Source organism: Nycticebus coucang, chromosome 20, assembly GCF_027406575.1.
Source record: "Nycticebus coucang isolate mNycCou1 chromosome 20, mNycCou1.pri, whole genome shotgun sequence".
NCBI lineage: Eukaryota > Metazoa > Chordata > Mammalia > Primates > Lorisidae > Nycticebus > Nycticebus coucang.
In genome coordinates, this window is record NC_069799.1 from 2,559,351 (window position 1) to 2,574,154 (window position 14,804).

Consider the following 14,804-nt stretch of genomic DNA (forward strand, 5'->3'; position numbering starts at 1 on the left):
TCTCTCTTCTTTTCTGCCTCTTTTACTATCTGAGTTATCTCAAGAACTTTGTCTTCTACCTCTGAAATTCTTTCTTCTGCATGGTCTAACCTGTTGCTGATACTTTCCATTGCATCTGTAAGTTCCCTGATTGACTGTTTCATTTCCTTCAGCTCTGCTATATCCTTTTTATATTCTTCATATCATTCATCTCTGATTTGATTCTGTTTTTGGATTTCCTTTTGGTTATTTTCCACTTTATTAGCAGTTTCCTTCATTGTTTCCATCATTTCTTTCATTGTTTTCATCATGTGTGTTCTAAATTCCCTTTCTGTCATTCCTAACATTTCTTTATACGTGGAATCCTCTGCAGTAGCTACCTCATGGTCCCTTGGTGGGGTTGTTCTGGACTGGTTCTTCATGTTGCCTGGAGTTTTCTGCTGATTCTTCCTCATGAGTGATTTCTTTTATCTGTTTCCTTGCCCTAATTTTCCTTTCACTTCCTCTTGCTCTGTAAGTTCTCGTGCCTTTGGACTAAGGGTTCATTGAGTCCTTTTGGTACAGGACCAGAATGTTAGAAGGTTGAAGTGCAAGAAAGGGATGAAAGAAAGGAGGACCGAGTGAAAAGAAAAAGAAAATAGAGAAAGGAGAGGGGGTGGGTAAAAGGAATATTGATTAAAAGAAGAGAGGCACAGAAAGAGGGAGACAGACCAATATAGGTGTACAGTAGCGTACTTTCACACAACCTTGAAAAAAATCCGCTTTCTGGGGGTGCCCAGTTGGGTGGTTCCCTTGAGGTCAGCATCTCTTTGCTAACCTGATCAGACACAGTACCCCACCTCCACCAAGTAGAGAGGAAAGACAAAAATGCTATAAATCAAACCCAAACAAGGAAACAGAAAACTCTACGGGATAAAATTTGGTGAAAAACCAAATAATAGTGGTAGAAACACTAGGAAAATGAAGTTCTAGTTATTGAAAAAGGCAGCAATGGGAAATTATAATTAAACTAGAAAAATTGAGAAAGAAAAAAGATGTGTACAGAAAAGGTTGAAATTAAAAAACAAAACAACATCAACAACATCAAAATAAAGAAAAAACAACCAAACAAACAAAAAACTAACAAAACACAACAAAACACAACCAAAAACAAAGCAGTATGTATATGTTGTTGAATATTGTCTGGGCAACACGTGGTCTTCTGTGGTATGAGATCTTAATCACAGTTCTGATACGACTGGAGGCTGCTGATTTCTCAAACCCCAGCAGGTAGACACCCTAAATCTCTCTTCGACGCACTTAAAAGGCACTTTGAACTTGTAAACTTGCTGAACAGAAGCTTTCCCAGGAAAGTGCTTGTCACTGGAATCACTGCTGAAGTGGCTATCCACTTACCCCATGTGCCAAAACCAGTCTCACTCTGCCCCTGAGGATTAGGGCTGCAAGGCGGCTCAGACCCCACCCTTAGGCTACTTAGTTGCTAGGTTACCAGTTCCCACCCATTTCTAGCTCTGTGACCCTGAGGGCGGAGCTTGCTGGGGCAGATCACTCACAATGGCTCCCTGTGGCCATAGCCAAACACTATTAACTCCGTCTGGCTCAGTGGCTTAGTCTGGGGCCCTAGACAATGGCCAAAGTTCTCCGCACTCCCGCTCAGGCTCTCCCCAAGGCAGTTCAACTGAGTGCCAAGTCCAAAGACACCAAAACAGTTCACAGGTAAGGCCTTTCTGGTTTGCAGTCTCGCTGCTTCTGAACTTACAGTTGCGGTCGGGTTTAGACCGATTGAACACACGAGACCACTTGCCGGTTTTCCACTGTTTTAGTCCTCCTCTTGGGGTCCAGAAGTCTCTCACTGACTCCCTGTATCCTCACAGGGGTGATGATAGGCAGATCCCACCAGCCAGAGATGCCTGGAGTCCTATCTCCCCAGACTCACAGTGCCCAGATGCAAGGAAGCTGTTACTCAGCCGCCATCTTGCTCCAGCGTTTCCTATCTACTCATTATTCTGATTCTTTGTGGACAAGGTTTGTACCAGTCAGGCATCACGAACTGTCCTCCCCCCTGCTCCCCTCGCTAATTCAATTTTTACATCAAGGAGCCTCCATACTGTTTTCTAAAGAGGCTGTCCTAATTTACAATACCAACAATCATGTATAAGTGTTTTCTTTTCTCTATATCCTTGACAACACTTACATGTATCATTTTTTGAGAATAGGTATTAGGTGATATCTCATTGTGGTTTTAATTTGCTTTTCTATGATATTTAGAGACATAGAGAATGTTCTCATACATCTGTTGGCCATATGTATGTCTTCCTTTGAGAAATGTCTGTTTAGGTCCTTTGCCCATTTTTTGAAAATAGGGTTATTTGTTTTCTTGTTATTGAATTGTTTGAATTACTAGTAATCTTTTGATACTAGCCCTTTGTATAATTTACAAATATTTCCTCTCAATCTGTGGGTTGTCTCTTCATTCTGTTAATTGTCTCCTTTGCTATAAAGAAGCTTTATAGTTTAATGACATTTTATTTTCAGCTTTTGCTTTCATAGTCTGTGTTTTTGGGGACTTGCTCAAGAAATTAGTGCCCAATGTCATGGAGCTTTCCCCCTGTGTTTTCTTCTAGTGGTTTTATAGTTTCAGGTATTATGTTTAAGTATTTAATCCATTTTGAGTGGATTTTTGTGTAAAGAGTGGAATAAGTTGTTCATTTTCATTCTTCTTCATGTGGATATCAAGTTACCTCAATGTCCTTCTTAAAGAATACACATGATTATAGATGTATACTGTAAGTATACTTGGGTAAACCTAATATACCAGTCAATTATGAAAGAAGAAGGCAGGAGAGAGAGGCAGCAATGGTTATTTTATATAACTGTTTAACTATTAAGACAAATTTGAATAAGACTCAAATCAAACTTGCTGGGAACGTTTATTGCTACCAGTTGAGATTAGTGTAGTATAGAATGTCTTTGCTAAAGATGAGCTGAGAGGAGTACAAGCTCATGCAAGCTCATGCTGGTCTGAGTGTCCAGCTGTCACAGTCAGATTGGGTGGATGCCTTTCCTTTTTCTTCTGGGACATGTTGGTGGTAGTGCCTGTTCCCTAGTGACTAGCTTTGCTGCATACTTTGAAGCCGTTTCATTTTTGTTTTTTGCCTTCGAGCAGTTCTCAGTTTTTTAGTTTTTAAGAAACTGTCCTCTAATTGGTATAGAAAATCTTCAATTCGTCCAACCTGTAAGAAATAAACAGATAACAACAAGATTTGTTGTTGATTTCCTGGGTTTTGTGTACTTACGAAAATGGTGAGGTATTTAAAATTAAATGGCACATACAAGCCCATATTGGAACAGAACTGGCAGAAACAGAAATAGTTAAACATAACAGCCCCCTTCTGTTTCCATTTCAGGTTCCTCTGTTTACTAATGTGAACCAGATATGCAAGAGTTTGCTTTATCACTTAGTCTGCCATACTCAGAACGGAAATGGAGATTATCACCATCGCCATGCTGTTTTTAATGGTCAGTAAAATCAGGCATTCCAAAAGGAAGAGCATAGTGAAACATTAAGCCATGGTAAGCCCTTTCTCTGTTTCTGTTATAAAAAACAAGTATGAAAACAAACAAACATACCCCCATCAAAGCCAGTGATTCCAGCATTTGCATGTCCCTAGCAAAATGAGAGAAAATGAATATGCCACATTGAGCAAACATCATTTCTCCTTTAAACCAAAAGGAAGTTCTGAAAAAAACACATTTATTAAAAAAAATTTTACACTCCAGAAAATAAGGTAAAATAATGTTATATAAAATAATAACTATGGAAAAAATTAGTCTTTCTTTAAAGAAAACTTAGTTATTCAATGGCAGTTGATGGAATGTATTATACTGTTTGTCAGAAAAAAATGTAGAGTCATAGTTTATATAATACTGAATTAGGCTCTCATGAAAGTCAGTAGATATAACAATTCATACTTAACCCTGATTCCCAGGACTTACATATTGTATTAGCTTAATGTTACTCACTGAAGAGCTCAATACTATAAAGTTAGCTCAAAGATAGAGCACTTACTATTCAAGATACAGGAACATATCATCTACTTAAGACAACACTTATAACTTCAATTTTCCAATTTTGAGTTATACTTTTAAATTTCTTGATTTATTATTCAGGGTAATATGCAAGAGATAATTCATATTGTCAAACAGAGAATAATAAATGGTGACACTCATCTGTACGTTATGCTTAGGTCTTATATCACACCAGTCATGTAAACTGTCTACTGGTTTCCTTGAGAAAACAAGATAATTTATTTATATGAAAACTATTCTTTTTGAAAAGCTTTGTAAAAGTACTTCAGGTAAATTTATTCAAAGGCACTTTTTTTTAGAGACAGAGTCTCACTGTACCTCCATCGGTAGAGTGCCGTGACGTCACACGGCTCACAGCAACCTCCAGCTTTGGGACCTACGTGATTCTCTGCTCTCAGCCTCCGGAGCAGCTGGGACTATAGGCGCCTGCCACAACGCCCGGCTACTTTTTGGTTGCAGTTTAGCCAAGGCTGGGTTTGAACCCACCACCCTCAGTATATGGGGCCGGTGCCCTACTCACTGAACCACAAAAGCACATTGCCCTTTATGATTTCTGATCATTGCAAGACAAACAAAAATTATTTGACAGCATATTTTTGGATCCTTTCATAAAGCCAATGCAGTATTCTATACATTCCATACATATATATACACATACCCTATCTCCAATTTCAGTAAAATAATAAGTTAAAAAATTAACCATGTGCAATCAACACAATTACAACGAATGGCACTTTATCATTACTTCAATAGTTGAGTCAATGATTCATTAACATTATTTGTGCTGGTGATGTATTATTTAAATCAAAGCTCTTTACAACTAGAATATTTGCAGTTAGCCCAAACAACAATTTAACATTACAATCCTAATACAGCAAAAAGGCTTCCTTCAATGAAACAGAAAAATAATTGTTTTAAAATATCCGTTAGGTAACTGCTCTTTTTTTTTTTTTTTTAAATTGTGTTTATTATGAGCAGTGTTGACTAACTGGGTTGCCTTTCATAAAAGAGACACAAAGATAAACACAAGGTATGTCACTGGAATAAACAGTTCTGCTGAACTAAGCAGAATAAAGCACACACTATGTGCATGTTACACCTGGCCTGTGTGCTCGCTTCCCACCTTGCACTCCCCTCCCACATGTGCGAGTGAACGTACAGGTGGGAGGTGAGCGCTCCAGAATTTAAGACATGGCAGACCATACAATGTCCTGTTCTCTGATAAATTCATTGGAGAGATTCAGAAAGCTGTGTTTTTCCACACTCAAAAGCAATGCTTGGTATGGAGTACATAAATAATTAAATAAGCACTACTTATTTCATTATCATCGCTTAGTTTTGAGACTGTCAAAGGGCATTGGATGAGGTATTGGCTGCAGTGCTGCATTCTGCCCCTGGAGTGGCTCATAACTGTGTTCCACCAGCACAGGGGAGTCACTTGGCCTCTCTGAGCCTCAGTTTTCACCACCATTTTTATTAGAACAGAGTTGGCTTGGATAATCTCCAAGGATACACCTAGTCATAAAATTCCATGGCTTACCCTGACATGAGATCTAATAGTCCAGTGCTAAAGATGAGTACTCCCATTTTCAAATCAGAGGTTATTCCCTTAGATAATACCATTAGAGGAGTGACATGATCCGCAGAGAAGTAAGTCAATTTGAGCTTCTGTACTTACTGAAGTGTAGGAGAGCTGTGACTTGTTTTTAGTAAAACTGGTTCTTTATTTTCTTTTTTTAAGTCAAGAAAAGAAAAATGCTGGTTGAAGAGAAAATAGATACATATAACTAGAAAAAAAGATTGCAAATGATAGAAATTTCTGTAAAGCCCTTAGGAAAATAAAACACAAAGAACTATGTAAATATGTAAGGAAGGAAATGAGCCAGTTTTTGGAGCAGAGGCTTTATTCGACATCCTTTTTGGTACAGAATCTACTTAGCTGTATCAGGCTACAAAGTCATTCCAGGTCTAATTTTCCCATTTGCAAAATGGGGAGATAACATTTTCTTGAGTTTATATGTGCCACTGCTGAACTGACATTACAGTGATATGGACATTAGACCAAAATCTTGAGGAGAATTTTGTGATGTCTGGTAACTGAGGGGAACTAAAGATCTTAGTAGGACAGCAGGTTCTGAACTTTAACATGGCTGTTGGTCATAGTCCATATCAATGAGTAATGGAATTGTCATCAACTCATTTTGCAAGGCCTTTCCATTCATATTCAAACACTATTATTATGGGTATTGTTATGGGACTGACTGACACCCCCCCCCCCAATTTATATGTTAAAGTTTTAACCCCCAGGACTTTAGAATGTGTGTGACCTGCTCTGGAGACTTTTTTTTTTTAAACGAAGGTAATCAAGTTAAAATGAGGTCATTAGAGAGGGCCCTAATCCAAAATGGCTTGTGTTCCTAAACAACAGGGAAATTTGGAAACAGGTGCATACACAGGAAGAATGCCTGTGAAGATGAAGGCAGACACAGGGTGATGCTCCTATAAGACCACACAGATTGTCAGTGCACCTCTGTGAGCTGGGCGAGGGAGGGAGCAGGTGTTCACAACCTCAGAAGGAACCACCCTTGAAGACTCGCTTCAGACGCCTTTCTCTAGGACTGTGAAATAGTTAGCTAAGTCCCTCAGTTTGTGGTACTTCCCTATGGCAGCTCTAGCAAATGGAAAGAACCACTAAGGCATAAAATGAAAGGAAGTGAAATTAAGTTACACTGTTCCCATCAAGCATGATTTTAATCCTTCCCTACCTGAGCTTACTTTGGGAACTAGATTGGGCTCCTGCTAATGAGAAGGAAGATGCTGGCCTTAAGTTTGGGGATCTCTGTTGAATTTCATGTTGTTTGAATCATTGACAGAGAACGAGGCGTGTCGATGTGGGTTTGCTTGTGCACATTAACGTCTTCGTAATCGAGTGCTCAAAGATCTTTTTTGAAAAATAAAGCTTTAAAAGATATGTTTTTAGAAGAAAGTCAAGGAAATAATCAAACTTTTTGGGAATAAACATCGGGCTTATTATATCTGAGTAGAATGTGTTTTTAGTGATTAGCAGTTCAGACCAAAATCCTCTCGGCAAAACAGACATTTACCCCACCACGGTGAATTTGATAACAGTTTCTTTGCTCTGCTCCAGTTTAATTTCCAGACCAAATGCTTTTAAATATTTATCACCCAAAATAGTTTGAATTTGAATTCTTATTAGAATTACAATTGTTTCAAACAGGCTTGAAATTAATTTCCACAATAAACTTAGTTTCTGAAACAGAAACTAAGAACTACCATTCCTAATATATCAGTTTTCTTTAGTTTTTGGCTAGTATTCAAACAGACAGACAAGGCCCTATATTTCTCCTTTTTCATTTAGTGAATATGACATATTATTTGGCATGTTAGTTATAAGAGTACAACATGAAAATCTGGGGTACCTATGCTGGGGATTTCACAAAACATGAAATAAATATGCCAAAGTATACTACTAACTCTTGACTGAAAATGTCCATAATGATAACACTTTTTACGTTTAACATAGTGTTAAAAATTTATTATAAAACTATGCTATCATTTTATGCAAAAAACAATGTGCTATGGTTTGAATGTCTAAGGCCCCGAACCCCCAATTCATGTGTTGAAATATAAATCTTGATCTTGGATTTCCCATCCATTTGAACTATGAGGAGTAAATTTGTGTTATTTTTAAGCCACCAAGTCTATCATATTTTGTTACAGTTAGCCTGAGCAGCCTAAGGGACTATATACCAAGGTTTTTAAAAGATTCATATTTTTAATATATAATGGTATGATTCATCTGAATATACTATATGTTACTTTTTTTTTTTTTTTGAGACAGAGTCTCACTATGCTGATCTCGGTAGAGTGCTATGGTGTCACAGCTCACAGCAACCTCAAACTCTTGGGCTTAAGCGATTCTCTTGCCTCAGCCTCCTAAGTAGCTGGGACTACAGGCGCCCACCACAATGCCCGGATTTTTTTTTTTTTTTGCAGTTGCCATTGTTGTTTAGCTGGCTCGGGCCAGGTTCAAACCCACCTGTCTTGGTGTATATGGCTGGCACCCTAAACATTGAGCTACGGTTGCTGAGCCTACTATCTGTTATTAAACTTTTGAGGTAATGATAGACTCATGGGCATCATTAAAAAGTAATACAGGAAGAACTTGTGTACTTTTTACCCAATTTCTGTCAATATTAATATCTTGCAAAAACTATGGAAGAATATCATGGTCAGGGTACTGATGTGGATATAGTTGAGATACAAACAGTTCCATCACTGCAAATATCTTTCATGTTACCTTTTTATAGCCACCTCATTTCTCGCCTGGCTCTATTCTCTCCTTAACCCTGGTAACCATTGATCAAATCTCCATTTTCAAAATTTTGTCATTGCAAGAGGTTATTTAAATAGGCTCTTATATAACTCCTTACTTCTCTGGAGAGTTGCTCAGATTGCTGTGTCAACAGTCCCTATTCACTGCTGAGTAGTATTCCATGTCATGACTGTACCACGATTTGTGTGACCAATTGCCCTTTGAAGGCTATCTGGATTATTTCTAGTTTGGGCTATTGTGAAATAAGTTACTATAAACATTTGTGTACAGGTTTTTGTGTGAACCTAAGTTTTAATTCCTCTGGAATTAAATGCCCAGAAATTCAATTGCTAGGTAGTTGCATACTTAGGCTTTTTTTCCCCCCAAAGAAATTGCCATATTGTTTTCACTGTAGCTGCATCATTTTACATTATCATTAACAATATATGAGTGATCCAATTTCTCTCCAACCTCATCAGTATTTAATGTTGCCACTATTTTTCATTTTAGCAACTTTGAGATATGTAGTGATGTCTTGTGGTTTTAATGTGCATTTCTCTAATTATCAGTGATGCTGAAAATATGTTAACTTGCCTGCTTATCATTCTCTTTGATAAAATGTGTGATCACATCTTTAGTCCATTTTCAAATTGGATCAAATGGCTGTTTTATTGTTAAATTTGAGAGCTCTTTACACAATCTACATACAGTATTAGTCCTCTGTTGAATGTGGGATTTGCAAATATTTTCTTTCAGTTGGAGCTTGTCTTTTCATCTTTAACAGAGTCTTTCATAAATAAAGCTGTAAATTTCTATAAAGTTTAATTTATTGATTAGACTTGTGGATTCTGTCTTCAGTGTCAAGTCTAAGAAATCTACGTAGTCCAAGACATCAACGATTTTCTATTTTTTGTAAAAGTTTTATGGTTTCACGTTTTATGTTTCAGTCTATGACCTATTTTGAGTTACTTTTTGTATGAAGTGTGAGGGTTAGATCAAGGCTTTTTCTTCCCACCTCCCATACATATCCTTTCTTCCACTCAATTGCTTTTTCACTTTTATAAAAAAAAAACAACAAAAAACAGTTGAGCATATTTATGTGGGTTTATTTTTGGGTTCTCTGTTTTGCTTCATTGAGCTATGTATCCATCCCTGCACCAATAACACAGTGTCCCAACTCCTGTAGCAATCTAAAAAAGTCCTTAAATTGAGTATGTTGATTCCTCCTACTTCATACTTTTTCTAAAGCATTTTAAGTATTCTGTTTCCTTTGCCTTTGCATGTAAATTTTAGAATAATTTTGGCTGAATCTATGAAAAATCTTGCTGAGATTTTAATAGGAATTATGTTAAACTGTGTATCAATTTTGATTGCTTTCTATACTATGTCGAGTCTGCCAGTCCATGAACACAATGTATCTTTTCATGTTATCTATATAGATCTTAGATTGAACACCATTTTGTAGTTTTCATCTTACAAGTTCTATACGTTTTGCTGGATTCACAATATACCAAGGTATTTCATTTATTTGAGCAATTGTAAATAATACAGTGCCTTAAATTTCACTGTCCCTGTTTGATCCTAAAACACTGCTAAATATATACATATATAAATACAGTTGAGGTTTTTACATTTATTTCATATCTTATAACTTTGCTGCACTCACTTATTAATAATAAGGATTTTTTTTATAGTTCTTAGGAATATTATTTCCTTTCTTTATCTTCCTGTAGTGGCTAGAATTTCCAGCACTATATTGAAAAAGAGTATTAGGAGCTGAGGTCCTTGCTTCATTCCTCATTTTAGGAGAGAAATAATACATTCTTTCAGTATTTAGTGCAATGTTAGCTGTAGAATTTTTGTAGACACTTTCACAATTTGAGAAGATTCTTCTGTATTCTTAGTTTCCTTAGAATTTTTAGAAAATCTTCAGTGATGATCGAATTTTGTCAAATGCTTTCTCTGCATCAATGGATATGATGTCATTTTTCTTCTGTAGCTTGTTAATATGGAAGATTACAACAATTTTCAAATATTCAAACTTACTTACTTACATTTGTAGAATTAACTCCACTTAATTATGGTACATACTTCCTTTTACCTATTGCTGAATTCTGTTTACTAATAATTTTTTTTCCTCTATATTCTTAAGAGATATTGATTGTAGATTTCCCCCCCTTTTTTTGTACAGTTTTTGTCTGATTTGGTATTAGGATAATACTAGGTTCATAAAGAATTGGAATGTGTTTCTTACTCTTGTATTCTCTGAAAGAAATTGTGTAGAATTAATGTTAATTTTTCCTTAAATACATGGTAGAATTATCTAGTAAAACCAGCTGAGTTCAGAGATTTCCTTTCTGGGAGTCTAATTATGAATAGGTCTAGAGCTACTCAAATTATTTTACATTGGATGAATTGTAGTAATTTGGGTTTTTCAAGGAATTGGTGCATTTCACCTAATTGTCAAATTTACATATGTAGAAATTATTCAAAGTATTCCTGATTGTCCTTTAACATCAGCACAGTCTGCCATGACATTTCATTTCATTCCTGATTTTGGTGATTTGTGTCTTCTTCCTTTTTTCCTTCACTAGTCTTGCTAGATGTTTTAAAATTTTTTTGATCTCTTCAAAGAATTAGCTTTTTGTCACATTGATTTTCTCTAGTTTTCTGTTTTCATTTCCACTGATTTCCAGTCTCATCTTTATTTTCTTCTTTCTGCTTGCTTTGTGTTTATTTTGTCCATTTGTCCCTTTTCCCTAGGTTTTTGAAGTATGGCTTCAATTATTGATTTGAGATTTTTTTCATGATTTTAACATATACATTTGGTGCTATAAATTTCTCAGTGCTTTAGATGTATTTCATTTTCCTTAAGTTTAATATATCCTTTCACTTCCTTTGAGACTTCTCTTTTGATCCATGAACTATTTAAGTATTTGGAGATTTTCCTATTGCCTTTCTGATATTGACTTCTAGTTTGATTCCATTGCAGTTGAGAACACAATTTTATGATTTTAATTTTTAGAGATTTATTAAGGTTTTTTTTTTTTTATGATCCAGAATATGGTCTGTCTTGGTACTGGAAAAAATTAGGTATTCTGCTCTTGATGGGTGAACTGTTCTATAAATGCTGGTTAGATCCTGTTGGTTGATGGTGCTGTTGAGCTCCTGCATCTCCTGGCTGTTTTTGTATTCAATTGTTCTATCAACTGTTGAGAGAGGAAAGCTGAAATCTCCAACTGTAATTGTGGATAGTATTTATTTTTTTTGGCCAGGGCTGGGTTTGAACCTGCCACCTCCTGCATATAGGGCTGAAGTCCTACACCTTTGAGCCACAGGCACTGCCCAGTATTTTTTTTTTTTTATCCTATCAGTTTTTGCTTTATATATTTTGTAGCCCCTTTTGCTTGTGCACATACATTTACAATTCCTAGGTCTTTTAGGGGTATTGATCCTTTTATTGTTACAGGTTATCCCTCTCTGTCTCTGGTGATTTTCATTGCCCTGTAGTCTATCTTGTCTGATATTAATATAGCTACTATAGCTTTTATTAATTTTTGCATGATATATACATTTTAAATCCTTTAATTTTTAACCTGCCTAGGTCATCATATTTGAAGTGAGTTTGTAGACAACATATAGTTGTATCATACGTTTATATAAATATTGTTAATCTCTGTCTTTTAATTGGCATATTTAGGCCATTTACATTTAATGTAGTTATGTTAATTTTTAGTTAGCCATTTTACTTTTTTTCTTTGCTTTTGCTTTTATTTCCCCCTACATCCTGAGGATACTCAAATAGTATTTAGCATTTCATTTTGATTTACTTAGAGTGTTTTGGCATATATACTACACATATGAGACAGGATCTCAGTCTGTTGGACAGGCTAGAGTATATTGGCATGACTATAGCTTACTGCGACCTCTAACTTCTGGGCTTAGGTGATCCTCCTGGCTTAGCCTCACAAGTAGCTAGGACTCTAGGCAGGTACCACCATGCCTGACTAATTTTTAAGTTTTTTATGGAGATAGGTTCTCATTATGTTGCCCAGACTTGTCTCAAACTCTGGTTTCAAGTGATCCTGCCACCATAGCCTCCCAAAGTGCTGGTATTACATTGGTCCACTTTTGTATAGCTTTTTTAGCAGTTGTTCTAGGCATTGATATATATACCTAGTGTGTGTGTGTATATATATATAATTTAAATATATATAAATAATTTATCACAGTCTATTGGTGTCTTCATTTTAAATTTTATTAAAGTAAAGAATTATTGTTTCCTTTAATGTCTCTTCATCCTCCCCCAATTATAATTATCTTCATTTTTATATACATTTAGACATTACACGTTATTATTTTTTGCTTCCCCCATCAAACATAGTGAAGAGACAGTCTATTGTTTTTACTCATGTTTTTGCTTAGTGTGTTCTTTTGGCCTTTTTGATACTTCTAGGTCTTTCTTTTATTATTTCTTTTCTATCTAGAGAAATTTCTTCTTCTTCTTTTCTTTTTTTTGAGACAGAGTCTCATTATGTCACCCTTGGTAGAGTGCTGTGGCATCACAGCTCACAGCAACCTCAAATTCTTGGGCTTAAGTGATTCTTTTGCCTTAGCCTCCCAAGTAGCTGGGACTACAGGCACCTGCCACAATGCCTGGCTATTTTTTGTTGCAGTTGTCATTATTGTTTAGCTGGCCCAGGCTAAACATACCCACCAGCCTTGGTGTATGTGGCTGGCACTATAACCACTGTGCTACAAGCGCCAAGTGTATCTAAAGAAATTCCTTGAGCCATTCTTTTAGTGTAGGTCTGCTGCTGATGAATTCTCTTGGTTTTCCTTCCTCTGAGAATGTCTTGATTTCTTCATTTATAAAAGATATTTTCACTGTGTATAGCACTCTGGGTTTTCTTTTAGTTATTGAAAAATATTATGTTCCTTTTTAGCCTCCATGTTTTCTTATGAGAAAGCCACTGCCAATTGAGTTTTTTTCCCTTATAATTAATGCATCATTTCTTTTTTGCTGCTTTCAATATTTTTTGTCTTTAATTGTGACTAGTTTGACTGTGATATATCCTGGTGTGAATTTCTTTGGTTTGTTCTGTTTGGTATTCAACTTAGCTTCTTGAATTTTTACTTTTATGTCTTTTGGTCAAATTAAAAAAAATTTTACCATTATTTCAGCTCTGTGCTTTTCCCTCCTGTTTATTCTTTCTTTGTAAGATTGGATAATTTGTATTAACCTATTTTCCTTTCACTGATTCTTTTCTCTGCTTCCTCCTTTCTGCTAAGGAGCCCAACCAATTTTTTTTTGTTGTTTATTTTTCAGTTCTAAAATTTTTATTTGGTTCTTCTTTATATTTTCTATTTCTTTGCTGAGATTTTTGTATTTATTTATGGACACTATTTTTCATTTAAATATGTTTATAATTGCTCATGGAAGTATTTTTGTGGTGGCTGCCTTAAATACTTTGTCAAATAATTCTATTATGTCCAACATCTCTGTGTTGGCATCTGTTGATTGTCTTTCCTCATTCATTTTGAGAGCTCCCTATGAGCAAGTGACCTTTGATTGAAATCTGGGCATTTTAGGTATTCTGTTATGAAACTGTAGAACTTATTTAAATTTCCTGGTTTAGCTGGATTTTTTTTTTTTTTGACACTGATATAGGAGGAGAAGAGAGGGGCACTGCCTTGGTACTTCCTGATGGGGAGAGACATTCGGGTTCCCAACTCAGCCTTACTGGCACCTGAGGGAAGGGCTCCTCATGTTTTCTGGGAGGCAGTCTGAGTTTAATCTTTTTACTGTTTCCACTGAGACCTCACCAGCTTTCAGGGATAGGCATGCCTCATCACTGATCTCCATGTGGCCTTCATAGATGTCACATTGTGAGAGAAGACTCATTACCATTGCTGGGTGGTAAAAACCCTGACTCTGCTAGTCATCCTCTGACCTTAGTGGCAAGGGTGGGGGGAAGAAAGTGGAGGCTTATGTTTTCTGGAGATAAAATTCAGTCTCCTCACTTTGTCTTCTCTGACATCCTGTCAGGATGGGAAGACTGTGGAGGCTAGAAGTTGAATCTCCTACTTGGCCACAGCTGACACAGGTGGGGGTAGGACCATCATTTGTCTTGTGGTATTTGGTTGAAGTAGAGGGTTATTGTCTGAAAGTTTTCTGATTTATTTATTTATTTTTTATTAAATCATAGCTGTGTACATTAATGCAATTGTGGGGTACAATGTGCTGGTTTTATACACAATTTGAAATATTTTCATCAAATTGGTTAACAGAGCCTTCACGTCATTTTCTTAGTTTTTGTGTTAAGACATATATATTCTACATTTAGTAAATTTTACATGTACTCTTGTAAGATGCACCATAGGTGTGGTCCCACCAATT

General features: G+C 36.1%; 1 protein-coding gene across 1 annotated transcript in view; it reads right to left on the reverse strand.

Annotated features, from left to right (window-relative positions):
- Positions 1-3,089: 3,089 nt before the first annotated feature.
- The window catches only part of SPATA16 (spermatogenesis associated 16), a 316,780-nt gene continuing 305,065 nt past the window's right edge, over positions 3,090-14,804 (reverse strand). The window contains exon 10 of the mRNA XM_053572851.1: positions 3,090-3,212. Coding sequence (XP_053428826.1) covers positions 3,090-3,212 — 123 coding nt within the window. The remainder of the gene's footprint in view (positions 3,213-14,804) is intronic.